General features: G+C 40.6%; 2 protein-coding genes and 1 pseudogene across 2 annotated transcripts; 1 reads left to right on the forward strand and 2 right to left on the reverse strand.

Annotated features, from left to right (window-relative positions):
- Positions 1–1809, reverse strand: part of LOC148717229 (uncharacterized) — a 1967-nt pseudogene extending 158 nt beyond the window's left edge.
- On the forward strand, positions 1751–25127 carry LOC148717230 (uncharacterized). The gene is made up of 21 exons (XM_088742135.1): positions 1751–1895; positions 2202–2312; positions 3534–3579; positions 3675–3702; positions 4810–4865; positions 5580–5720; positions 6283–6351; positions 6528–6578; positions 6701–6772; positions 7185–7257; positions 7331–7405; positions 11158–11267; positions 18030–18065; positions 18610–18711; positions 19183–19208; positions 19639–19703; positions 19814–20967; positions 21865–21934; positions 22570–22737; positions 23756–23889; positions 24219–25127. Exons 1-21 carry the CDS (start codon positions 1861–1863, stop codon positions 24273–24275), a joined length of 2679 nt encoding a protein of 892 aa, XP_088598261.1. The 5' UTR covers positions 1751–1860; the 3' UTR covers positions 24276–25127.
- LOC148717231 (uncharacterized) lies at positions 11364–15908 on the reverse strand. The gene has a single exon (XM_088742134.1). The coding sequence runs from the start codon at positions 15397–15399 to the stop codon at positions 12181–12183; it is 3219 nt and encodes a 1072-aa protein (XP_088598260.1). The 5' UTR covers positions 15400–15908; the 3' UTR covers positions 11364–12180.
- Positions 25128–25749: the final 622 nt, after the last annotated feature.

Raw genomic sequence — 25749 nt, forward strand, 5'->3', positions numbered from 1 at the left:
AAAATCCCTTTTTCGTGTAGACAATGAAGTCACACCATCTTGCCCCACTCACACCCATTTGGCCTTGCACTTGAGTATAGTAAGCATCATTCTTTTTCAGTTTACATTGTCCATTGACAGCCGCACAAAAGAATTTTGGGTCTTGACAGGCTTCTAGTGGAGTGACTTGAAATTTTGTTTGTGGACACTTCACTTCAGCAAGTCCAAAATGATCATAGCATCCAAAATCTACAACCCTGCCATCTGGTGAGCACCCTAGGAAAGGCATATCCAGGGAAACAACAAAACCACTCTTGAGAACCTTAACAGGTGTCTTTCCTGCAAGCATGATTTTCTCATATTCCTGGAGAGCAACCGGTTCATATTTTATACCATGCTCCACATACCTTAAGGTAAATGCTTTCGGATTGATGAGATCCATTGCAAACTTATCATGATTCCTTTGTCTTTTTGAAATGAGGTCAAACTTTGAAGCAGTGAATCTAAGCTTTCGCTCTTTCTTCCACTATTCTGACAATGTTTGATCTCTTGTGGCTCCTTCAATCTTGTTTATCATGTTTTCATCAACAACAAGGGAACTAACAAGTGTCTCTTCAGAATGACTGAGGTTGTCAGGCCTGACAAAATCACTGCCTGAGTTTAACGGGAACCTGGGATAGGTTAACTTTACTTCATCCATGTCAGCTCTTGGAATAGAAGAAATGTCAAATGTAGCCACAAAGTTTGCTTCAGTAAGAGTCAAGTGGTAGCTGCAAAGTGAGCCAATTTGCCTTTCACCAAATTTGGTCATAACACAACTTTTGGGAGTGGAATCATCTTTTGCCAGAACTGCTAAACCCATTTGTGGATTTATATTTTGAAGGGCCTTTTTCAGGTTAATTTCTGCTTGGACGTCATGCACAGGGTTTGACCTTGCATCATACAGTAAGCACTTCAATCCTTCTCTCCTTTTGGTATCATCCAACCGTGTTTTTGAAATGGTAACTTCCATTACCGGTTGAGCAGTTATTTTGTCCCCACGACCCTTCTTGTGCCATCTTTGAAGCTGGGATGTGCTGGCGAGATCCGGTTGTTCATCATCCTCCTGGCACAAATCTTCTGTGCTCTTGCTGTCAAATAAACTAAACTTGCACGCCTTAAACATTAAAGCAAGAAAGTGGTTACAATATCCCACTTTGCCAGCTTTGCATGAACAGTTGGCACGTATGACTTGACCTAAGACAATGCACATGGCAAAACGAAGATCATGTGGAGCTTCACTTTTCCTGAAACCGTGATAGCAATTCGCTTTCAAATAAAAATACCTTTGATCACTGTTCGCCTCAATTTCCTTTAGGTATTCGTCCTTCAGAAATGTTTTTGCCTTCTTTAAATTAGTTGGAATTGAGTGGTGCTCGTCATTCGCGACTCGCTTTCCAGAATTTGCCACGTGCTGGTTCATTTCCGCTCTTGTGAAACACGGCATCCTTTCAAGCGACTTTCCCCATCCATCGCTCGGGTATTTCACACTTGAGGTGACAGGAGAGACATAATCGTTTGGTAGTAAACTATTCAATATTCTCTAAGTATTGGACCGGCACTGTCCTGAATGGTCCCAAATGACACCGCACTTGTGTCCCTTTGGACTTCAGTCATGTAATAAATCTCTTATTAACCAAGCTTGCTTGGGACCGTACTGGAAGAATATCGGCCCTCGGTCTTTTTTGTACGGACCTTGCTGTGCTCCGTCCGTACTGTCAAGACCTCGCACCGATATTCTCCCAGTACGGCCCTCACACTTGGTTAATAAGATATATATACTGCTAACATTTTGCAGCCTAATTACTACCATATAATTCTTTTTGTGATCAGGACCATTATATGTACATAATGGCAACCATAAAGGACCCAACCAGGTATGTGTAAAATGTGATTTGGCACTATTATGCTATGATCTGTGTGAGTGCTTCTCTTATAGAGAACTTTGTCTATGGATTGCATGATTTATGGGCACATGAATGTTTCTAAGGATTTGCAAATTAGATAAGACAAAATGCAAACAAATGATTGAAAATCTCTCATGGTATTGCAAGTGACTGTACAACTGCATGGGATTTTGTTTTATTACATACACTGTACCATAAAAATATTCTCTGATTATGCTGACAATCCTAATCTTTTCTTTCTAAGTTTATCATAATTCCTCTTTTTTTCATACACAGATCAAATGACATGCCAACCCTGTCCACTCATAGTCAAAGTCTGCTGGAAGGGATATTCCTCATTGGGAAATATATGATGGAAAATGATATGCAATATATTTCTGATTACAGGTACACTTTTTTTCAGTGCATTTGCAAAATTCGTGTCTTTCCCTTTTAAATGCTGAGAGTAGACAGCATGTAATTTCCCCTTACAATGGTACATCTGAATCATTCATTATAACATAACCATAGTAAAGCGCACGCTCTGATTGGTCAAATTAGCGTCCCCCATTTGCCCATAGGTGTACGCTGCTGACGTGAGCAAAGGCAAAGACTATTTTTCCGCGCGCTTGTTTTTTCTGGTCACGTAAGATTTGTTAAATAAAAGGGAACTCGTTAGCTGCAATGTATCAATGTTATGTTATAAAACAAATGGTAAACACCACAGCGTACACTATTGAGTTATGGATGCACTTGGGAGGTTTGCTATGCACTCGACAAGCTAGAGTCGCTCTCGGCTATTGCCTTGCGCAACTCTTACGCTTCTTTCATGCTTAGCAACCTCCCGCGTGCATCCGTAACTCAATAGTGTACGCTGTGGTGTTTACCATTTGTTAATTATGATCATGAGAATTCACTGAATCAAAATATGGCGTCCAATTTGAATTACCATTGTTTTTTACTTACTAGCCTCATCTTCATGTGGAAAACGCAAAAGGATTATCACATGTGTGAGAGGCTAGTAAGTCCAGAACAATGGCAATTCAAATTGGACGCCATATTTCGATTCAGTGCATAAAGGAAATTATCTTCAATGTGAGGGACTTAGATACTTAAACCATTTCTCCTTGTCGGTTCCTTAAGGAAATGTATAAAGAAGGGAATGGAGAATATGGATACTGATGGTTGGGTGTTATTCGTTGATGGTGTTTTCTTCTCAGGTTTAGAAAATCCTACACAGCTAGCTCTTCATACTGGATTTTATTCTCCATAGTAATACTCTTATTATTAGATGCGTATGGTCTTGCACGTACATGTAAAATGGCCAACTGGCATGACCCTAGGTTATTAAGATTTTTTTACCACTTTTTGTCCAGGCTAGGGTGGATCCAGGGGTAATGCCGGTGGTTCTGTTCTGTACGTTGAACCCCCTAAATTTTCCCTCAAAATGCTGGAAATCTTGTTTCTGAAGACTAAATCCTGAATCCACCCAGAATTGGTTTCTGTGTTTTGTAACACTGAACCTAAAAACCTTATTGAGAGAGTTGTCAGTTAAGATATTTGTTTCCTCGTCATATTATACAATTAACTGCCCTTGAAAATTGACTTTTTTTTCTTTCAATCGTCCAGATGTGCAGTACTGAAAACATCAGTCATGGTGAGGGATGTAGTTTTGGTAAGTACATAATGGCAAGAGTAACCCTGAGAAGTGTAACGATACGAACCAGGCAATTATATAGAATTTTTCCTTTCCTCTCCTTTTAACTGCAGCCTGGAGGATGGAGACGATCCCATGGAGGTGAGTTATTATTTAATTCTCTATACCCTGACATCAGTATGCATATCTGTTCTGTCCTCTGTACATTTCTTATGGGATGATGAATTTATTAATCTTCTTTATTTGGTGATCATTTCCTTTTTACCTCACGGTATGACGTAAGTCATGCTATGGGGTTTAGGGTTTGGGGACGAAATTCAATTAAAAATCACACACCCACTTTGTTAGACGTTAATTTATGCACTAAACCTGGATTAAACACTTTTTCTCCCCCTCCCCGACGAGTATACCAGTTGAAAGTCACGGTGTATTTGGGGGGTGGTACAAAGGCGAGAATATGTCGAACTGCTTGGACAGATTCAAAATGGCGTCCTGTCCCTTGAAGCGTGATGGTTTTTTGATTCCAAACTTGATTAAAACATACCTTTGTGGAGCCAAAAATGGAAAGGAAATATGCTACAGAAAACTCGACTGCAGAGAAATGGGCGTCTGAGTTCTAAAAGTGACGATAACATGAACGATTCTTGCGTGAAGACCCAAACACCGCGAATATGGAGTGAGCTTAAGCTTACTGCAAATTGGTTAGCGTGAAACCTTGTTGATTTTTTCTTGTTCCACCCACAACCACAAAAACTTTGCCGGTATCTTAACTAATTCTTCACACATTCGCAATTTAAGACAATTTTTCTCCATCAAAACGCTTACAAACACTATAATTTTGCCAGCACGTGTTGCTCACGATCAAAAAAACTTTCCAAAGTAAGGCAGATCTCAGGTTACGTCAAGGGCGCCAAAAATTCATACCATGAGGTTGCGCTAAAGAGGCTTTGATTATTTCTCATGGACCTAATGTGAGGTTCAGCAGTAATTCAGTAAGGAGAAATTAGATGCCAGTCTCTCTTAGAGATTAAAGGATTAAAGCAGGGCTCGACATTGAACTTTTCAACGTACTAGCTAAGTGGCTGGTGATAATAATCAAAAATTCTGGCCGATAGTTGGGGTGGATATCAGAAAGGAGCGCCTGTTTGAGGGGAAGCGTTCAGTCAATGAGTGATGTATGACAGGCAAGTCTTACTATGGTTTCATTTTATTTATGGCGCTAATAAGGAACTTGCTTTATCTGAACAGGGTCTAGAAAGGAATGGACCCAATCGTTGAACTTTTGGTGCTTAAACCCTGCAGTGGTAAGATATCGTAGTGCAAATTTACCCTTTAAAGGACGATGTATTTACGTTCGTGTCTTAAGTCGACAGTAAAGAACTGTTCTCATTTGGTGTTGATCGTTAGCATAGTAGAGTACATTTTTGCGTGTGGGATGGCAAAGGTGGAGTAATATCAGCAGACATGAACCTTATATTAAATGCCACTGGTTACATAACTCCTGCGTTAATTTGGTGATAGAACAGTTATCGACTGAGTGCCGAAAAACCGAAACCAAAATAATCTTAGCGACCGGTCATAACCAAGGTTTATATTGTTATTTACCAATGAGAACCGCTGAACGTAAAAACAGTCAATCTGCTTGAAGCGCGGGAAAACGCGACTGACAACGTTGGGATTAGTTTTACTCCTGCATCTGATTGGTTAAGTTGGTGGCGCGTGTTTTTTTGGACCAATCACAGGGCAAAGTAAAAACAAATCAAAATCACTTTCAATACTCAATTGAGAATTGCTCTATCAAGGGAGATACATGTGTCTTGAAAAAGGTGGCGGGTATTCATCGTGGTGAATGCCTTGTGAGTCGTCTTCAGGCGGAATGATGAAGACTCGCAGTGAGCACTCGAAACGACCCATCGGAAATGATTACATCGTCGATTATACTTCATTCCCTCAAGGGAGATCTCTCTTCCGAGCTTGTCCATTGGTCTTTCCTACCTTTCTTGTTTTCCTTTCCTTAGGTATTTTCAGAGCTTGGCTCTCAGGCTCGTTGCATTGTGCTGACGTCTGGGACTCTTTCACCCATGGCGTCATTCTCGTCTGAGCTTGGAATCAAATTCCCAATCCAGCTGGAGGCAAATCATGTCATTGCTAATTCACAGGTATCCATCTATAATTTGTTCTAAAATTGTAGGGATAATTTTTAGCCAAATAGCATGCGAGCGACATACAGGCAGCTAGAAGATGCGGTGAAGGGAATTTGGGAATAAATCGCTGGCTTTTAAGATGGTTGATCATAAAAGTACACGTGTATTTTTTCAACTTATTGAGATATGCGACACTAAAAGGGTTGTAAGTAAAAAATTTCGCTGCCGGCCAAAATTTCAAGTGAGGTGCCTCAAAGGTGGTAAGTACGTGCAAGTGTGTAACCTCAGAAGAGCCTGTTGTGCTTTGCTAAGGCCGGCCAAAAATCCAGCTGACGATCGCCGCTTTCTCATCCGGTGAATTTTGCTGGCAGCCGGTGCTTTGCGACAACTCTTCTTTAATTGTGTTTGAAAGTTAATCCAAGGATCATACTGCTTTGAATATGAAGACGTGGGTTGTAGGAGATGAACAAATTCCAGACTAACAATTCTCTTTTAAGACTATCCACAAGGTAGAACTGGTAGTGTTTTGCCTTTGTTTTTTCTTTTTTGAATGAAGGATTGTCTGCTCAACTATTAGGTCTGGGTTGGGACTCTGTCGTCAGGACCAAGTGGATCAGCTATCAATGCAAGTTATCGCAGTGCAGAGGTATGCTACAGCATCTGTAAAGTTTCTTACTTATGCTTGACCTACTATTACCGCTACTACTACTATACTAGCTACTACTTTAGAGCAATTTTTAATTGGTTGTTTTATTACTATTCCAGAAGACGTCCAGTTCAAGTTGGTTTTTGTTTCTTTAACGGAAAAAATTTCTTTTGTAGACCTTCACTTTTCAAGATGAAGTTGGCAAAGTTCTACTTCATGTTTGCGAGGTAATTTAGATGGTTAACCATCCGTGTGCATAGTGAGTTTTATTTCACTGGCTTTTTCCTTTGTTTCTATTTCTCTTTGCCCGAAAATTAACTCCAACCTGTCTTTGTCGCTTTCTCTGCAGACAGTGCCTCATGGAGTACTCTGTTTCTTTCCATCTTATAACATGTTGGACAAGCTGAGCAAACGTTGGCAGGTACGATTTCCTATTTTTTTTTTTTTTTTTTTTATAAGCAGAGGAGTTTGATTGGTTTTGGGAGATTTTTGTTGAATTCCTGAAGAATACCTCTCTGGTCGTAAGTTAATCCTAACTTGACACAATACCAGGTTCATAGAGACAGAAAAAGAAATTGTTTATTTAAAATAGATTTCTTAAATGCTTTAAGACCTCCTCTATGGAAATAACCAAATGATTGCTTGTTTTTGTAGCTTTACATACGACCCATTAGCTTACTGATTTTGAATGTGCTTCCAAGAATAAATATTGTGATCGATACTGAAATACATGCGTCATGTCTGGCCACTCATCTTCAGCTGGGCGTGAAGAGAGAGAGATCTCCATCGGCTGAAGCATTTTCAATGTGTTAAAGTTTTTTTTTTTCGCGTAGTCAACAGGTCTGTGGTCAAAGCTCGTGGATAGAAAAGTACTTGTCAGTGAGCCACGAAGTGGGGACAAATCAGGTTTGTTATGAGTTCATTTTCTCTTCACAAATTTCTCTTTTGTCCTGATTTATTTTGCGTTCTTAATTACCAGATTTTGATGACATTATGCACCAGTTTTACCATGCTGTAAGAGTAAGTGAAGGCGAAGAAAGTAACGCGCAGCAAGGTAACTGTTGGATAACTTCTTACCTTTATCTTTTGTAAAGGAGTTTACATAATGTTTGAATTGAAGATTGATACCGGTAGTGAAGAATAATACTGGCGATACCGGTGACAATTGACGGGTAGGTTACAAGGGAAGAAAGAACGCCACTGGCTTTTGGAACTGACTCACGTGGCATGTGCTTATCAATTCACGCCGGAACATAGGTCTTTTACGAGAGATCTGTGTAGTCCCGTCCTTATAGAGGGCCGAGGGCTGGGCTGCTAGAAGTGTCTGTTGTCCAAGGGGAGGCACTCTCGGATGAAAATAAGTGTCACTTTTGATCGCAGCCCACGGCTTTTTAGTGTGAGTGTGATAGGGGTGGCTCATATTTCAAGTGTTTTAACCATTGTGTAGTGGCTGAAAGTGGAAATAGCGTCCTGGTTTTGTGATCGTCTTTTCGAAAATTGAGTGGTGAAAAGAACATTCAGAGCGTGTGAATTCAGCGATTAACTCTTGCATGTGAACTCTATCCCGGTGCTGCCAAGCTTTAAAGTTGTTTTGGTTTCAAGCGAAAACAAACAAGTAGAAAACAAAGCAATACAATACAAAACCTCAAGTCAGAACTGTTTTCTAGATGCTGGAGGTACCTCTAGCCCACTCTCTTTCTGTTGAGCCTTCAAGGCTTCATCTAACATACTTTCCATTATATGAAGTTCCTTTGCTTCCTGGCAAGCATCAATGGGTACAGTGTAAGTCCCACTTTCAGAGATTTCTAGGCAGGAATTTCGCTCTTCTTCGCTCTCGCTTGTGTGGGATTCTAAATCTTCTATGAAAACAGAATTTTTGATGATTTTTCCAAAGCAAACAGACCTGTCTTGTCGTGACTGGTTAGTAACATCATCGGCTGCTCGGGAATGTTCGAAATCACCTCGAGCATGATTCGTGGCAGGCACCATCCAGAAAAGGTCAAGGAATCCGTCATCTTTGTTGCGGGAGGCCGGAAGCCCACCACAACAACCTCGGCTGTTTTCAAATAAATCTCTACTTACTTCGTTTTCGCGAGAGCGCCGTCTGCCCAAACAACTAGTCGGGTTCTCTCCGTCTTGTCCGGTAGCACAAAACCTACAGAAAAGACATCTGGTACATTTGTCCCTCCGCAGGACATATATGAAGGGTTTGATAGCGCATTGTAGCCAGTAGAGCCAAAGGAAAACACAAACCACTTCATCTGGTTTAAGATGAAGTGGTTTGCTAACCGCCTCCCGGTTAGCGCAATTGATAGAGCGCTGGACTGATGTGCGGGAGGTCGAGGGTTCGAGCCCCGGCCGGACCAACACTCAAGGTCTTAAAATAATTGAGAAGAATATGCTGCCTTTCTTTAACATCAAGAAATGGTTTAGATATTCTAGTCTTCTCGGATAGGGACGAATAAGTGGAGGTCCCGTCTCCTGCAGGGTTAGGGGTAGGAGACGTTAATTTCCCACGCACGAGATTACTGTGTGATGGATGTCCTCCCCTGGGGTGGGATGGGTGGGTTGTTGTCTTGCGTTTACATGAGCCTCTGGCTCGGGCAATACGGGCAACTATGCCCCACGTAAAGACATTAAACTTGATTACAGGCTTTTCTCAGGGTATAAACTTTTGTTATCCACAATTCCTGCGATGAAGATAGGCGCTACCAGTATGCCGTAGATGAGTATGAATGTTATCAGCGTCCAAGCCGAGTGAACATGCGCAGCCATGGTTATCTTTCCTCGTTTGAGAGCAGGCCGGAGCTGACTCGTCGTCGAAGGGGAAGAATCAAAGACAGAATTTTCCGAAACGAGAACAGGACAAGAAGGACTATAAAAGCTGCGATGGCGATTTCTGTTACAATGTTAACAGCATTCCAGTGCTGAGTGGCAAGGAAACACATACCAGCGTGTGCAGTGTAATCGAAATGATGACGAAGCATGGCTGCGTAGAAAGGAATTGGAGAAGTCCAGGCGAAGCACAGCAGAATGTAGGTGTTCTTTCTAGATAAAGTGGGAAAACGCTTGCGATAAATCGCTTGGTATCTCTCGTACACCATGGCGCCGACACTGAGGCATGCTGCCTGGGCGAAGTATTCACCAAGTGTGGCATGCAAAGCGCAGAAAATTTAGCCGAAAATCCATTCACCAGATGCCAGTGAAACGAGAACAAAAGGTATTACTAGAAGGCAACTAGCGAGGTCTGCAAAGCTTAGGCTTGCTACGAAATGGTTCAACGCTGGGCGTATTACATCGACAACCAATACAGTGTAAATAACACGACCGTTTGAGAAGGTGCCAACCAGCATGAAAAGGAGAAGCGAGGCTGTCTTCAGACCAGTTGTGGTCAAACTGTCTTCTTGTTCCAACCGTGATCGAGTCCTGTTTTGCATATTTAGTGGTGTGAAACAATCACGACACAACGACTTCTTCTCTCAAGGGGCAGCCGTTTGCACGCACAGTAGTAGAAGCGAAACTCTGTTTTCAATGTTTTGTTGTAATAGTTTTGCTTCTAGTTTTCGTATGTTTTATGAAAGCCTCGTTCCGTTGGAAAGCTGTTTTCATTAAACGAGACTCCTCCAAAGTTTCCGTGGGGTTAGTTCGTAACACTCGCCCTTAATTGTCCATTCTCTTGTTTTCGTTCGGTTTAGTAAGGAATATCTTGCGCTGTCTTGTCCTTCGCTTGAATTTCGGTCTTCCCTTTTATTACACAACTCTCATGTTTAAACCAATTTCACTACGTACCCCTTAAAAGAATTAAAAGGTTACCTGTGCATTCGAAAATCTTCGGGAACTATGACACATAAATGGGAGAGTCGCATTACATTTAAACGTTCAAAAAATGTTTGAATGGTAATTGAGAACTGAATGACGTAAAGAAGCAATGAGTGAGTTCTATGCGGTACCGTATTTGGAAATTTTGGTGATTTGCGGTAGGAAATATTTGCCATCTTCTTTCTTTTTGGTATATGGTAGGAAAAGTCTTGGTAGATGGTTGAAAAAAAAAAAAAAAACAAGAAAACTTCGGTCAAGTTTTCTGCTGTTGTAGTCTCTTAAAGATGTAAACGATTTTATTAGAAGAGTGAGACTGACGTAAAAACCAGATTACTATAGGCCACAATGCGAGTCGCTCTTTCCTTCTGAATTACCATCTATATTTACGCATAGAATAAACATTTCTATGATTAAAACATGCGACATCTATGAGGGAAATGAACCTAAGCTTTCACTGAAATACAAGTTTGTGTTGCACTGCATCCTAGGCTGTGTTCTAAGAAAAATTGAAGGGTTCCCAGTGCCCTGAATCAAATCGAGGGTGACCAGCATATGCTTTGCGTGAAAATAGTAAGATTCCCTTGTCGCCCGACAGCAAAAGTAAGGCGCCAGGAGCCACTGGGCGCTGCTAGAGCACAGCCCTTGTATCGCAATTTCTTATGGCCTGGCCATAGTTTCAAATGCAGCACCCTCTCATGCCTCTTGATACGGTTGAAATCCTCCAGAACAAACCGTGTAAAACTGTCTCCTCGAAACAGAGCAGTTACTAGTTTAGTGTACTGGTTCACTGGAATATTGTTGGTTTTCCTTTACCTTGTTCTGTGATTGTTGTGGATAAATCGCGCCACATTTTTTCAATCAACCTGTACTAGGTCTCAAGTTACCAGGGGGGTGCAGAATATTCGCGAAATAAATTGACGCCGATGAACAATACCCATCATTTTATTTTGTCTGTCCATTAATCTTAGTAACTTGTGTTTTGTGTAGATTCTGATGACGAGTCATGTGTTGATGGAGGGTTGTTCTTAGCAGTTTGTCGGGGAAAAGTGAGCGAAGGACTCGACTTTGCTGATAATAATGCCAGAGCGGTAATTACGGTAAGAATACTTGATTAATTGCCCTTGAAAAGTTTTTGTAATGGACGAGAACAGAATATGGCCTTGACTGATTTCAGGAAACTTCCAGATGGAAAGTAGAATAACAATAGAGAATTTATTGACAGTTGTCTAATTGAAATTATTTACAATACTACAATCTTCGTACGACCGCTAAGTGTTCAGAAGCCTTCCTTTATCAAATTTAAGCCATACTTATATATTATCAGCATAATTACGCGGGAGGCTGGCCCCACGACGGATCACTCAGAGCGATACTACCCTTATTCAACGCCAAACCTTAAATAACGCAACATGTGCGAAGCTATAACTGCACCGTATTAATTATCACTATATCAGTTTCATCACTGCGGCCCCTTCGCAGATAGGTGCTGTGACTTTTTATAAACATGATTTTAGACTTGAAAATTTATTTTTGCATCTTTAACTTGGACGTGTAGCAGCGAATCGGCGAATAAACTGCTGATGTCCTTCCCAGAGTCTTTACACAGTTTGTGGTCGTATAGTTCTGGAAAGAAATGGCCTTAAACAAGGCCATTTGAACTGATCTAAACATAGAAAAGAATGTTTTTTTCAGTCTCGGAGAAATTTAGAACAACTATCTGAAATATTGAATGGATTCATCAACCAGTCAGTCAGGAAATCAATGATAAGTCAAGCGTGAATTTTCAAACAAATTCATCCTCACAATTGGTTCAACAATTAGTTTTCTGTAACCTTTCGGTGAGAAATGGGAAGATTGCCTTGAAAATGCATGTATTTGTCTGCTACTGTCTTTTTCCTGTGGTACATTCAAATCTCATCTGGGAAGCTACAAGCCTTGCAACGATTCAGTGATTTTCCCCTTTTCTTACTCCCCCCCCCCCCTCCCCTTTGAAAATGTTGATAACGAGAATTAGAAGTGGACTGCATGAGTAATCGCAAGTTTAAGATTTTTTTCATTAAAACTTGAAGAGGGTTCTAGTTCCTGAGGAACTTGTTTTCTTACGGAAAGGGCAGCTTTGAGCACATCTTCAATGTTCTTTTTGCTTTGGTTATTGATGTTCCACGAAATGATGTGTAACGTTGAGAGTTTGCAATTCGGGTGTTTCACTGCTTTGTACAAGTTTGGTAACGCCACAGCAGTAATTCGGTTGCTGGTCAGGTTAAGCGATGTAAGTTTACAGTGTTCACATTCAAGGGCTTCACAGAAGTAGTATACTCCTTGATTTGTTATTTTGTGGCCTGAAATGACTAACGAGGTTAGCTGGCAGTTTGGATGTTTAAGTGTTTCACAGAGCTTCAGTATAAGCGCGTCAGTCCAAAACTCCTCAATGGCCAGCCTTAGGTGGGTCAATGAGCAGTTCACATGCTGGAGTGATTCGCAAAGTTGTGTTAATACATAATCAGTGAGCTGAAGTCCTCCAAGATTCAAATGGGTGAGTTTAGAACTCTTCTCTCTCAATGACTGGCATAAAATAGCCAACGCTTCTGGAGTGATCGAGGTATTCAAAACAAGGTTCAACTTTTTGAGTTTGCAACTGTCCGTATTGATAGCTTCTACCAGTGCAATCAAGCCCTGATCGGCGATCTTGTTCTCGGGTATTACCAGTTTGACTGGACCTCCCTCTTTTAACAGCTTTGTAAGTTCTTTACAACCGCCATCTCCCAAGGAATTGATAGTCAGCTCGAGGACGTAGTTTAGTGGCTCGATGTGCTTTAAGAAGTAGACAATTGCTGTACAATCGACAGGCGTAACGTTACATTTCCATAACTGAATGAATCCGTGGAAATCCCGGTTCTGCTTTAGCATTGAAGCTGCTCTCTTCACTGTGACCTCGTCATTGTATTCGTACAAGCAGTTCATCATGAGTAATGCTTTCCTTCTCGACGGTCTGCTTGGCGACTTTGAAAGCAGTGAATCATGAAGACAAGACACAATGCTCTCGATAGCCTCCGTCTTTTGCCCATGGAGCAATCCTGCAATGAATTGAATGACCAGCTGCCACTTTGGATCCTCAGCATTAAAAGTGATAAAGATCTTCAGTTCAGCCGGATCCATCTTCGAAATTTCCCTTGCCGCGAGAAACTCTTGTAAGGTTAAATGGATGAAGCTGAAGCGCTGTTTGAATTCTACTGGTGACAACCTTATGTCAGGTAATTGGGTCAGCAAACCACAATTTGTCATTTCTGCGACTTCTTCCTTATCGAATATTAACCGTCCTTCCGCTATCCCTCTTCTTGCTAACGATCCGAGATCAGACAAAGTCTTTTCAACCGAATCTGAAAAGCTTTCATTTCCTCGAAATGGTTTATCTCGAAATTCAGGATGATGTGTGAAGACGAACAATCTTAGGGCTCCTTGGTAAACGTCCGTCAGCCGTGTGGGTAAAATGACGCTTCCTACGTCAGGGGGAGATGGCTTTATTAACTCTTTCAGAAAGTAACAAAAAATACGGCAATTCACTGGAATGTAACATAAAGACAACAGGTGTAGGTTACCGCTGAGATGTTCCCATATTCTGGCTGCTGTGTGGCTGTCTCCGTGGCAGTATTTGTTCACGTATTTGTGAGCCTTCTCTTCCGTAAATCCCATAATTTCCACAGTTCTCTCAAAATATGAGATCTCGACGCTTTCCAGTGCTGTCGGCCTACAACTCGTCATCACTGTTACATCCGGGAGGAGTTTGCCTTGAAGTAACTTTACGAACAAGGCTGATACCGGCATTTCCTCGTTAGGGGAATTACCGAATTGTGCGGCTTCGTTCGCAGTACAGCTTCCCAGATCCTTAAATTCGTCTAAGCCATCAAATACAAGAAGGATTGCCTCGGGGTTGTCCAATAACTCTTGGAAAAGGCCATAGTCCACTTGTCCTTCCATGTAAGCTGCGCGATTCAACAATTGCCAAAGGGAAATCTTCTCTGTCGTTTCTGCATAGAATGATCGAAATTGGAACATAAAGGCGTACTTAAAACGCTCGGAAACATCACGGAAAAGTTCCCCTTTGCTCCAATCCCGAAGCAACTTTCGACAGAGCAGCGACTTCCCGATACCGGGGCGACCAACGATAAGAATTTTCCGAGGGTTGTCTGCATCTTCGTTAGCCAGGAAAAGCTCCCTCCGTGTCTTGATCTCAACAGATCCATTCTTACTTTCAGGCTTCAAGTAGAAGTCGTATATTAGATGCCTTTTGCATTCCCTTAGAAATTCGTCAGTTGCTCTTCCGGTGTAAATGATCACATCAAGGAATATGTCATCCAAAGTTACCCGCTCATTTGCGTGTTCTTTGCCGCAGTGAATAAGTGGCTCCAGAAATTCTGTCTCTTGTAGAATTCGCCTCTTCATGCATTGCCGAAATCCAGCTGGTGTCAGAGCTGTTACGCTTTGGTGAAAGAAGTAATTTGCGCAAAATTCTGAATCAGACGCGAATTTGCTTTTTCGAAATGCTTGCAACACGAGATAAACAATTTCCCCGAAGACTAGAAGTGCAAATATGACATTAACCACAAGGACCAACTGTGCGCACTTGCTCTTTTCAGACGCAACGGAGTTGTGACAATTTGTGGTTGGTTCGCTTTTTGACGAACCGCCTGTTGTGGTATTCGATGACTCCAAACCTTGGGATGAAATGCAGACGAATGGGACTTGAAATCCGCCAGAATAAAACACAAAGTTTTGCAACACCGTGAAAACGACCCCTAACAACAGTCTTACGACGAGATGAAGGAAATACAAGTAAAAAACACGACGAGTTTCGATTCTCGGCCGTGGACGAGGGTTTTCTGCGTCTGGTTTTATCGCCGCCTGTAGCTTTTCCACGCGAGATTTCACGCAGCACCAACTGTAAACAAGGCAAACCAGAATCACCGCAGCAAAATTTAACAGAACAAATACGTAAAGTGGCAACGGAGAATTGTAATGTTGCTCATACTTCTCAAAGCACTGCGCCTGAAGAAAAGATTTATCGGCTTGTTGTGCGTCGCTGAAATCGCAAAGAAATGTTCCCCTCTCATTAAGTCTCAACTTGCTTGTGATTCCTACAAACACAACTCCTGCGAAAACATAGAGGATTGCGACGATGTAGCCGAATAAACTGAAGCGTGTAGGGGTTAAAAACTCTTTCAGTCCTTCCATTGGAACAGTGAAAATTTGTTTGACGATCACTTCGTGGCCGAATTAGTTTAAGCACGTAGTGGTCAAAAACGCTTCTTTCGATTCATTCGTTGCATCAAGATCCGACGGCCACAGTGTAAGCAAATAATTTGAAACAAGGGCGAGTTTGTTTTTAGACCTTCCATACAGCGACAATGGAATCGGTTACAGAGGAGCCACGGAGATGATCAACTCTTCGAACTCTGTCAGTGCCACGACATCGTGTGGAGTAAAAACTAGAAACGAAAACAGCTAGCAGAGGGTAGGAAAATTAAAAATGCAGATCACGTCCCTAAAGGAGCAGCTGGCTTCTTTAATGTACGTGGAATGTTAAAGTTGAGACGGTTATTTTTAGACTGACCAGAAAGTCCATTTTGATTAACGAGATAAGACAGCTCACTGTCTTATCTCATAGTATAGTATTACCTGTTTGAAATTTTTTTTTTTCAAATAGAGACATTTTTTCATAACCAAGATGATCTTTTAAACTTTTTCGATGGATGGATTTTAAAGGAATCGATAATTTGCTGATGGGAGAAAAGCCTCGGATGAAAGCTCGAATAGAATTTAATAGGGCGCAATCGATATCGGTCAAACGATTGTCAAAATGCAAATTTTAGTTCATCTTGTCAGTGATGTAACTTAAGATCGGTAAGATCAGTTTGTCTGATACATTGTGTGTTTCAATCGTGTTTAACCACTTGAAAAAGTAGCATTTTCCATTGAAAGATTTTGAAGATTGATACAACCCAGAGGTTTTTCACAGCAAAGTCAGCCAAAAAAAAAAAAAAAAGGGAAAACAGGTGTTTCTTTAGCTAGGAAGTCTGTCAGAAGGGAATTATATATGCTCTATTGACCAAGTGACCGAGTTATTTTTTCGCGTTTTTATGGACCGAGACCAACTCGAGGTCCATAAAAATGCAAAAAAAAAAAAAAAAAAAAAAACCAAGCTAATATCCAGCCATCTTGAACGAACAAACTTGGTCAATTAATAATATATTATATAGCAAAAAGATTTCGCTTTATTAGGAATCAAGAAGACATTTTATACTGCAGTTTATATTCTCTTTGAATCAAGAATGACTTGTTTATCTCGAGAACCGGGAAAGAAAGCCAACAGTGATTGTAGCACGATAAACCAACGAGAGTCGTTTATGTTCTCTTTGTTTTGACTGTCTTCTGCCCCTTTTTGCGACTCATCGCCGACGTTGTCAAAAAATTACCAACTTTGTAAGTCCGCTCCACCCAAGGTTTTTTCGCGCGGGATCAAAGCAGGCATTCCCGAGCGGGCGAGATGGGCCCATCTTAGCCACTGAGGTAGCTAATTGGAACACAGAATTCGTTTCATATTGCCCACGGGTGCTGCCAGCGATGTAATAAAATTATTTATCATATAAGGGGCAAAATTACTGAATTGTGATTGGTCAAGGCAGAGGGCATTTTTTCTTAATTTTTGTAATTGCCCCGGGCAAAATTACTTGGAAATGATTGGCTGAAAATCGCTTAGCAACGGCTGCCAAGGTAAAGAAATTTCTGTTTGTTTTGTAACAATGGCGTCCCGTTTTGCGCGAGATCAGTAAGAAAACATTTTGCCCCTAATATTATAAACAAGTAATCACCGGGTTCCTCGTAAAATTAAGGATTAATATCACTTGTGTTTTCGGAAGTTGCAGAAATTGCCCTCGTCGCTGCGCGACTCGGGAAATTTCAGCAACTTCCGAAAACACGCGTGATATTAATTCTTAATTTTACTCGGCCCATGCGATTACCTATACGTCATGTAGTTGTTGGAGCCCAGATCTCTTCTAACTGATTGGTTTAGAAGGTGGAACAAGTTTTCTTTCTTTCGCAAAGCGGATTGAGGCTAATAACCGACTATGATATATACACGGTTTAAATTTCTCTTATCTCTAGAAGCTGCTTGAAAATAAACGAAAAACTTTGACATTACATTTCATTCCGACCATCTTGACCCCCGAACGTCGAGCTTACGTTTTTGCAATACGTCATAAACTCGCACACAGTCTCCACTCACTTGAACCCAGTGTCCACCCACTCAATACGCAACGCCTTACACAAACTGAAAATGAAGTAACACAGAACATAAATTCTCAGTTCGGAACACTGCTTAAGCCGATGTTTTTCGATTTAAATGTAACAAATCGAAAATACAAGTCAGCGATTACTTGAATCCTATGGAAAATTCAGTTTTTTCAGTTCTCTGTTTCTGATTTTCATTCAGTTGAACCCGATTTATAACTAAACATGTTTTGCTGGTTTGATTGGGGTATAGGCTTAATAGTCTTTTCGTACTTAGACGTTTCCTACTCAGTCAATTGGTACCCAGCTAGAATTAACTTGTCTCTTACTCGCTTTATTCTACGAACTACCGCTCGCACGTGAGGTATTTCGTGAGATTGGGCACGAATCGTCTGAGTGCCAAACGTCCTTGAATACGAAATAACTAGGTACCGAGGCAAACCCGAATTATTTTCGACATTCAGTTGGAAATCACTCTAGATAAAGGATCAGAAGAAGACTTTAAGTTAAGTAAGTACTAACCTCGCTTGATGCTTAATGAACGTTTTCTCTCTCATTTCTTTCTTATGCAGATTGGAATTCCTTTTCCAAATGTGAAAGATGTCCAGGTAATTAGACGGTACTCCAATCTTGTGATGTCAACTATAAAACTATAAGTACAAATGAAGTTAGTAAAATGTCATGGACTACCTCTGCAGTTTACAAGTGATTTATGTCGGAAAAAAAGGCAAGTAGAGTCCATGAACATGAAATGAAAACAATGCACTTGGATTTTTTCACAAAAAGGACCTAATGGGCTTGACGCGCATACTCTCCTCGCAGTGCTTAGATCAAACTGCTGATACTGAGCCAATCGTGAAACCCCTAGTTCACTGTAGCGATTAGTTTTGAACCTATTGAAATATTATTTATTAGTACTATGATTTTTATCTTGAAATTTTTGGGTTAATAAAATTAAGAGCCTTCTTGTGTTTTTTAACGAAACTTCACCGATAAAGATCGGAATAGACGAGGGGATATTTTATTTCGTTTCGTCGGCCTCAAGATTGGCGTTTGTTTCTTCTGTTCTCAAAAAAGCAGACGACGTAAACAGCAATTTTTGTAGTCCTTCACCCTTTACGAAGCGGATTTTTTTTTCATTTGTGTTTGAAGGTGGAACTCAAACGAAAATACAATACGCAATATTCAGCCAGCCGAGGACTGCTAACGGGAAGTGAGTGGTATGAGATCCAAGCCTACAGAGCATTAAACCAGGTTAGTCTCGCATGGGACATTTAGTTGTACGCACGACGAAGTAAGCTAACGAGCCAGAAGGCCATGTCTGCAGAGCCGTGATTACTGTTACGTTTTTCTAGACGGGGTATCTGTCCGTCAAGAAGATTACCCTCCCCCCCTCCCCTCCTTTTCCGGGCAGTTTGTCTGTAAGCACATATTCTCCTTTGTAGTGACGGGCACCGTGAGGGTAAAGAATTTAGGGGTCTTACCCAAGGGCACGACATAATCAGCCGAATGGGGGCTCGAATCATATGCCTATACCTTGTTATTACTTTTTTCTGCGAGGCTATGCAACTGAAAAATTACTTTATTGTACGTGGAGTAATGATCTCGTTATCTTACTTAAGAAAGTAGAGCCATAAAAAAGTTATATTCTATTCACATATCGAAAATGTTTTTCGAGTTAACGTTTGTTGCGAAAATGTCTTTGAGTCTTAATGCTTTTTTCAGGCTCTAGGAAGATGCATTCGCCACAAGTGAGTATATCTTATTTTGTTAGAACTGCTTAAAATTTAAAACAAAACAAAAAAAGCAAAAAAAAAAAAAAACAGGTCAGCAAACTAAACTACTGTAAAGTCATAATGGTTGGCCGGTAACTAACTGTTACAAAAAGGCTGTGACAGAGATCGCATGCCTATTTGTTACGTAATTGTTAGTAGACTACTCTGTTTTCGGCAGTCCACAAGTTAATTACACCTAGCTATGCTGCGCCGGGCTATCAGTTAGTGGGAAAGGCCAAAAAAGGGGGCATGCTTACAGTGGCAGGCGAGCGCCGGAATGAAACTTTAACAATCAGCTAATCAGTTTTTAAGTGAAGTAGTAGAGACCAGGACTCAAAATTTAGTCCCCTATAACGATGTGCGTCCTCTTAAGCGGCCTGATTAGTAACAATTTGATTTTTCACAGGCAAGACTGGGGAGCTATTCTATTATTAGATGAACGGTTTAACAAGTCTCCAAAGTATACTAACGGTAAGAACATAAACGTTTTTCTGAGTTAGTTCAATCGCAAAAATCTGTGAACAACGCTGACTTTGGAGGTCTGCGTGCTTTTACCTGACGAAATGTAATCATTCATTTAGGGATCTCCAAATGGGTCCGAAAGAGAATCGCAAAGTTCAACAACTTTAATGAGGCTATGTCGTCCTTGAAAGAATTTGCAACTGCGCGTAAACTAGATCCATGCCCTTCTAGTAGCAGCCCGAGCTCACTCGGCCAGTTGAGCAGAAGCACTGTAGAGACTCCAGCTAAAGAGCAGGGGATTTATTCTCGTACAAAACCACTGGAGGACCACAGACTTTCTCCACTGCTTGATCTCAAGAGAACTCCCATTCAACACACTAGTACTAAACCATATGTCGAGCAAACATCGCCTGTTAATAATCAAGGAAATCAACTCTTTGGGTTCATGCCTGCGTCCAATTTGACCCCCTCAGTCTTCCCTGAAGCCACTTCTCATGGCGTAACTCTCAGTGTTGAGAGAGCTGCCTCAAAACTTGCGCAGTTCAAGCGGGAAACTGTTGGTCAAGGCAAGAGCGAGAGGCACGTCTTCAATGGAATGACATCGGTTTCTGATTTTAAACCGATAAATGGCGTAAATATTTCATCAAGTAAGCATTATGAGATCAATGAACACAAGAAAATTGGCAACCAGGCGTCGGGTGGGGAAGTTAGGGTGAATCATGCCAATGGAAACCCCACAAATGAACAGTTGTCCTACTCTCCTGTTCTGTTTGCTACACCTCAGTCCAGTCCTTCGCCTTCACCGGTTAAGCAGGAATTTGACGCATTTAAACCTGTTAAAGGTGAAAAGACGACAAATGTAAACTCTTCGAATATGAATTCATCCTGTCATGTATTGAATTATGTCAAACCTGTGGGAAATGGACCCACCAATCTAAGAAAAACTTCAACTAGTATGTCAAATGAAACCAATAATTTTGGAGAATTGGTAAGCCAAGGCTTCGTTGAAGAGGAAAAGCCTTGCGAGGCAAAAGAAGAGAGTAAGCCACGCGACTTCTTAGACGAAGTTGAAACGAATTTACCTCAGCGTAAGTCCGAGTTGGCAAACGGCAGTGTCAACTCAAATGAAGGTGAGGGGAAAAGTGCCAATAGAAAAGAGTGTAAATTTGAGATACCGAGTAACGTTCGACAGGGACGAAGAAAGAGCTCGAGGCTTAGGCGATCTTCAAATGGCACCGGTAACACTGGGAAGGAACAGAAAGAAGCATGCGAGGTATGAATGACACTTTATCTTCACGGGGGGACGGGAATTATGTTGATTGTCACCTGCCTCAAACGGAGTTCGTTTATTCCCGGAGTAAAATTGCCCGTCGGTGGTGCCCTGTTGTTTATAGCATAATTCGTGTTATTTTAGAGACCTATCATATAATCACTGTTTCAAAAGCCTTGTTAATCCTCGTAAATTTCGAATTCAACTTTCGGTCGTGATTAAGTCGTGGTAAGGTTAGATTTTCATCTTCATCTTGAATACAATTTAGACCTGGAACCACGACGGTAAAGAAAATTTCATCATTTTGTTTCAGGAAATACGTCATCCATTATTATTATTAGTATTAGTATTATTATTTCGATATTTTAGTAAAACCATTATTCACTATAATCACTAAAAGTATTTACAAAAATTATGATAAAAATTGGCCCGCTTCGTTTAATAATAATGATAGCAATTATTTACAATTTTAAACCATATATCTAATTATTTACAAATTTTTAAAAGAATCAATATTAATGTTCACGATAGAGGACTGATTACAATATATGAGAAAAGAAAAATTTAGCATTACTAAATAGGAAAAACTACTAAGATAATAAAGACCTAAAAATTATGAGTGCAGAAATAGACCAGCTACAGCGAGGGTGAAGTCTTCTGCGACCTCGCGTGATTTAAACGGAACTCTAGAACCTCTTACGCATCTGTGTACAGTTCTTAATATGGCAAATGAAAGTTGTATTCGTAGCCAGGAAATGACGCTGGCATAGGGTTCATTATTCTTGTTCGAAAGCTTATTTGCGAGGGTTCTTAAAAAGTTCTGACAGTCAAGTCCCATGCCTCCGTTTATACCAAACACCAACGGTGTACATATTTTTTAATTATTTCATTCTAAATAAGGAAAAACCAGAGGTAAAAGGTGGCAGCCAAATAGTATGTTGTGCTCGTTGTGGAAGCAGCCTTGTTTCAGGTGAGTCAGTAGTGCTGTTGTGCAACAAAGTATGTTCTCAAGCATTCCTACCCGTATAGATAAGCCATATATTTGGTATAGCAGGTACGAATACTTTTTGTAACCGGTTGTCAACCCAGACCGAGTTTTGTCTTGTGTTCTTGTTTAACATTTACACTCTTAAGATCAGTGTGTAAGTTCGGTATGCATATTCACTATACTGTTCTCTATAGATTTTCCTATGGTACTGACAAGGAGAATTTGTTTAACAATCAAGAGGATCTATAGTTATTGATCATTTCCTTATTCTCCTGACCTTACTGTGTGATTCAGGGGTGATAATGTAAGGAGAAATAAGATGCTGGTCACTCCTAGGGTTTAAGGGTTGATGCACTTTACCCTTTTAGTGTCTTTCTCCACCTTGGGTATAAATGAATACAAATGAGTATAAATGAGTACCGGGGGTTTGTCAGAGTAGCCTGATGAAATGCTCGGCGATACCCTGTGATGGACTTTTTATGCTTTCCAGGGAAAATAACATTACGGTTCGTTTTCATGCGGCGAAAACTAGAATGAGTTGCGACAGTGGGCCGTTAGGCTCGGAAACAGAGTTTACCATAATTTATTTTTGTCTACTGATCTTTTGATCCTTGTAGGCTGCGTCGTTGTTAGACCCTTTCCACAAAATATTCCGGAATTACTACGAAGTTCCTGCAGGACGTTGCATAGCATCGATGACAAAAGCATCAATGTTATCGACAGGGGGGCTTCTGAAATTCTCAACCTGGGTTACCGGATAGATGCAAAAAACGATAACTTTTCAGGTGATGAATAACGTATTCCTTTATTATCCAACTACACTTCGTAGAGTACAAATATCGCGCGGTATTTGTACTCCAGAGAACCGGTTAGACAGGTTTACTCGCATCGCTCAAGCGAAGTTGCAGTTACGAAAAAATAAATGGCGGACAATTTCAATCATATTTCCGATGACGAAGAGTCGGAGTGGCTGGCAAATTTAGATCCAAGTTTATTAGGTGAATTGAACGAAGAAAAACAGTTAGACAATCAGGAAATTTCTTCATTTATTGAGGAAAATAGAAGCAGCAACACGACGACGCGCCAATTTCGTTCCGCTTCGCATACTTCTGTCACGCACTCCCCGTAAATAAATATCCGCGAAATTCCGGCTCGCACTGAAATAATACGTCAAAATACGGCACAACTCGTAATAATATCCAGCGATACTACACAAAACGTCTAATAAGAGATATTTATTTAAGTGCGATTAAGTTGGTACGTTTGTTAACTCTTAACCTTGAACTCCGTAAGGAGTAAACATTTAAGTGTGACGCAGCAAGGATTTTTAAGACGGTTGGCCCTTAAATTTTTTTGTTTGTAATTTTGATTTCTGGTTTGTGTTCGTTTTGTTTTGTTTCTGCTCATTTTCGTAACGTGGGCGAAACACAGTGTGGTCAGTGGATGGGTGGATGCTCCCTCCACTTCTCACTTCAAGCGTATTTGATCATGCTTGAGGTCCGCACGAAAACGACCGAGGGCCTATATTCCCCAGTACGGCTCGAGCCAACTAGTAAGGAGGTTGATATATGGCAATCGGACCAAACTTGCTGATTTTAAATTGCCTGGCTTTCGCGAACAAATGTATACGGCTTACGACCGTTTTCGTGGAAACGATCCTTTTAGTAAAAATAATGACCAAGTAAGAACCAATCAGAACACTCGAATTTACCTCAGGAATTCCTTGCCGTATTATAAAATGATCTTTTTATTTCGCGTAAAATTAGACAGTTTCTGACTAGTTTTCTACTATTTTGGTTGTAGGAGTGAATTCTGTTTTCGTGCCAGAAAGCGAGATCTGCTACATCCCTCAGGTATGCAAGGTCTGCCAGTCTACAAGGGGTGACTCACACATCGTAGGCTTACAAGTGGTATCCTTCAAAACTTCCTCTGAAGAGGTAATGCAGCGTTTTTGTTTTCTTAATTCATGTCTTACGCGAGTCCAAATTCCCTTCTAATATGATGACTTCGGTACGGAGGGCCTCGTGGAAGATCGATATGAATTTAGGAAATTTGACTTTCTTTTCAAACCAATAGAGGTTTTACATAGCAGCCATGTTGGATGGCAGAAACAATAGATTATTTTACCCATGGGAAAAAATTTTCTTTCTTATGCAAAATATTTTCATTGTTCCTGCCATCCAACATGGCTGCTGTGCTCTATTGCGATGTTAGCCCTTGTTATTCGCCTACTAACACATGTCTGTGGTTCACTCTTACTTGACAGGTCTGGCTATTTCCTAGTATCGCTGTTAATCGTCAACCATCGAGCCACCAGAACTAAAAGACTTGGCTCACTTGCATCTCTGGAACTTGACTCTGTTGTGTCACTGAAACGTGTAATGAATAAATGAGTTGATATCCTGTGATTACGACTTGACCATTCCATCAATCATTCACGTGGTTGCTTGTTGCATTAATAACTTCTTTTGTTTTGTTTGTTTGTGTTTTTGTTTTTACCTCAGCTTGGAAAATGTCGCCAAGGCGACTAGTGTCTTTTTGCGATTATGCGGTTATTTGGTTGTTACTGACTTGCTTTCCCTGCCCAGTCTCTTCCCAAAGGGTGACCAGCATCTAATCTCTCCTCACTCTACCACTATCGAATCAAACCTTAAGGTCAGGAAATTAAAGGAAATAATCACCATTTAAATGTGAAATGTACAGAGAACAGTATGGAGAGTAAGCATACTGATGTTCGGACGTGAAAGGTCAACTGTAAGCTCTAAAGTATGTTCCATATGGCGCGACTTTTTGATGAATTTTAATTCATCAATTAATTCATTCAATCAATTCATCAATTGCAATTAAAATTGTAAGTTCTGCAAGCAGTGCATGTGTACCCGTATCAAAGGGTATTTAAAAACATCGTTACAAGGACATGACGGGTTTTCAATACATTCACTATATTATATGGAGTGTATTTTATGAGCTAATGGTGTATTATCTAGATCACTAATTGCAATATGTGTAATTTTAGGATGCGTCATGAACGATATCTTTTGATATTACCTTGTTTTGATTACCCGTGATTGTCGTTGCCTTTTTGCTTTTTTCGTGTTGTCACATTAGTAACTCTGAGAAATAACTCATTGTCCATTGCACAAGCTAAAACAAAAACACCAACCTTTGTTACTGAGCTTGTGTGTGGTGTTTTTTAACCTTTTCCTTGTTGAAAGGCAAGGTTTTCAGTAAATCCATGAATGAAAACATTACTTACTCATGGGAAAATGGGTTTGCTCACGTGGCAAATATCTTGACGGGTGTGGGGCACTGGGTTAATTTTAATTCTTGAGTTAGTTTTATATCTTTTTGCTGTTTGTATTCTGTTCCATTCAGTTAAAGCACTCACTAAGAACAATCCCACAAACTGACAAACCATAGCCTTGCTCAGATACGAAAAGTCTATGGGTCTTGGGTATTTGGTTAATGCTAATTTTTTAATCAGTTTTACACCTTTGCATTTAGTTTTGCTATTTACATTTTTTCCTGACACACACGAAGAATAACCTCACAAACCAACCAACCATAAATTTGCTAAGACACGAAAAGTCTTTGAAGAACTTTGAAGGGCTGGGGTATAGATCGTTTTCACGTGACGTCACATCATTTCCGGTCGCCATATTTGTATACAACCCAGGGTAATATTATATATGCAAATAATAAGCACATCAACAATTTCTGCCTGTAAAAATTAATACTACAGCAATGGAAGCAAAATTAAGTACCAATACTGCTATCAGTATCCATCCTCCTCTTTC

Source organism: Stylophora pistillata, chromosome 13, assembly GCF_964205215.1.
Source record: "Stylophora pistillata chromosome 13, jaStyPist1.2, whole genome shotgun sequence".
NCBI lineage: Eukaryota > Metazoa > Cnidaria > Anthozoa > Scleractinia > Pocilloporidae > Stylophora > Stylophora pistillata.

Coding starts and splice junctions, on each gene's coding strand:
- LOC148717231 (XM_088742134.1), bottom strand. CDS start 15,399: ATGGAAGGACTGAAAGAGTTTTTAACCCCTACACGCTTCAGTTTATTC.
- LOC148717230 (XM_088742135.1), top strand. CDS start 1,861: ATGTACATAATGGCAACCATAAAGGACCCAACCAG. Junction 6,579..6,700: donor TTCTACTTCATGTTTGCGAG/GTAATTTAGATG, acceptor CTTTCTCTGCAG/ACAGTGCCTCATGGAGTACT. Junction 7,258..7,330: donor ACGAAGTGGGGACAAATCAG/GTTTGTTATGAG, acceptor CTTAATTACCAG/ATTTTGATGACATTATGCAC.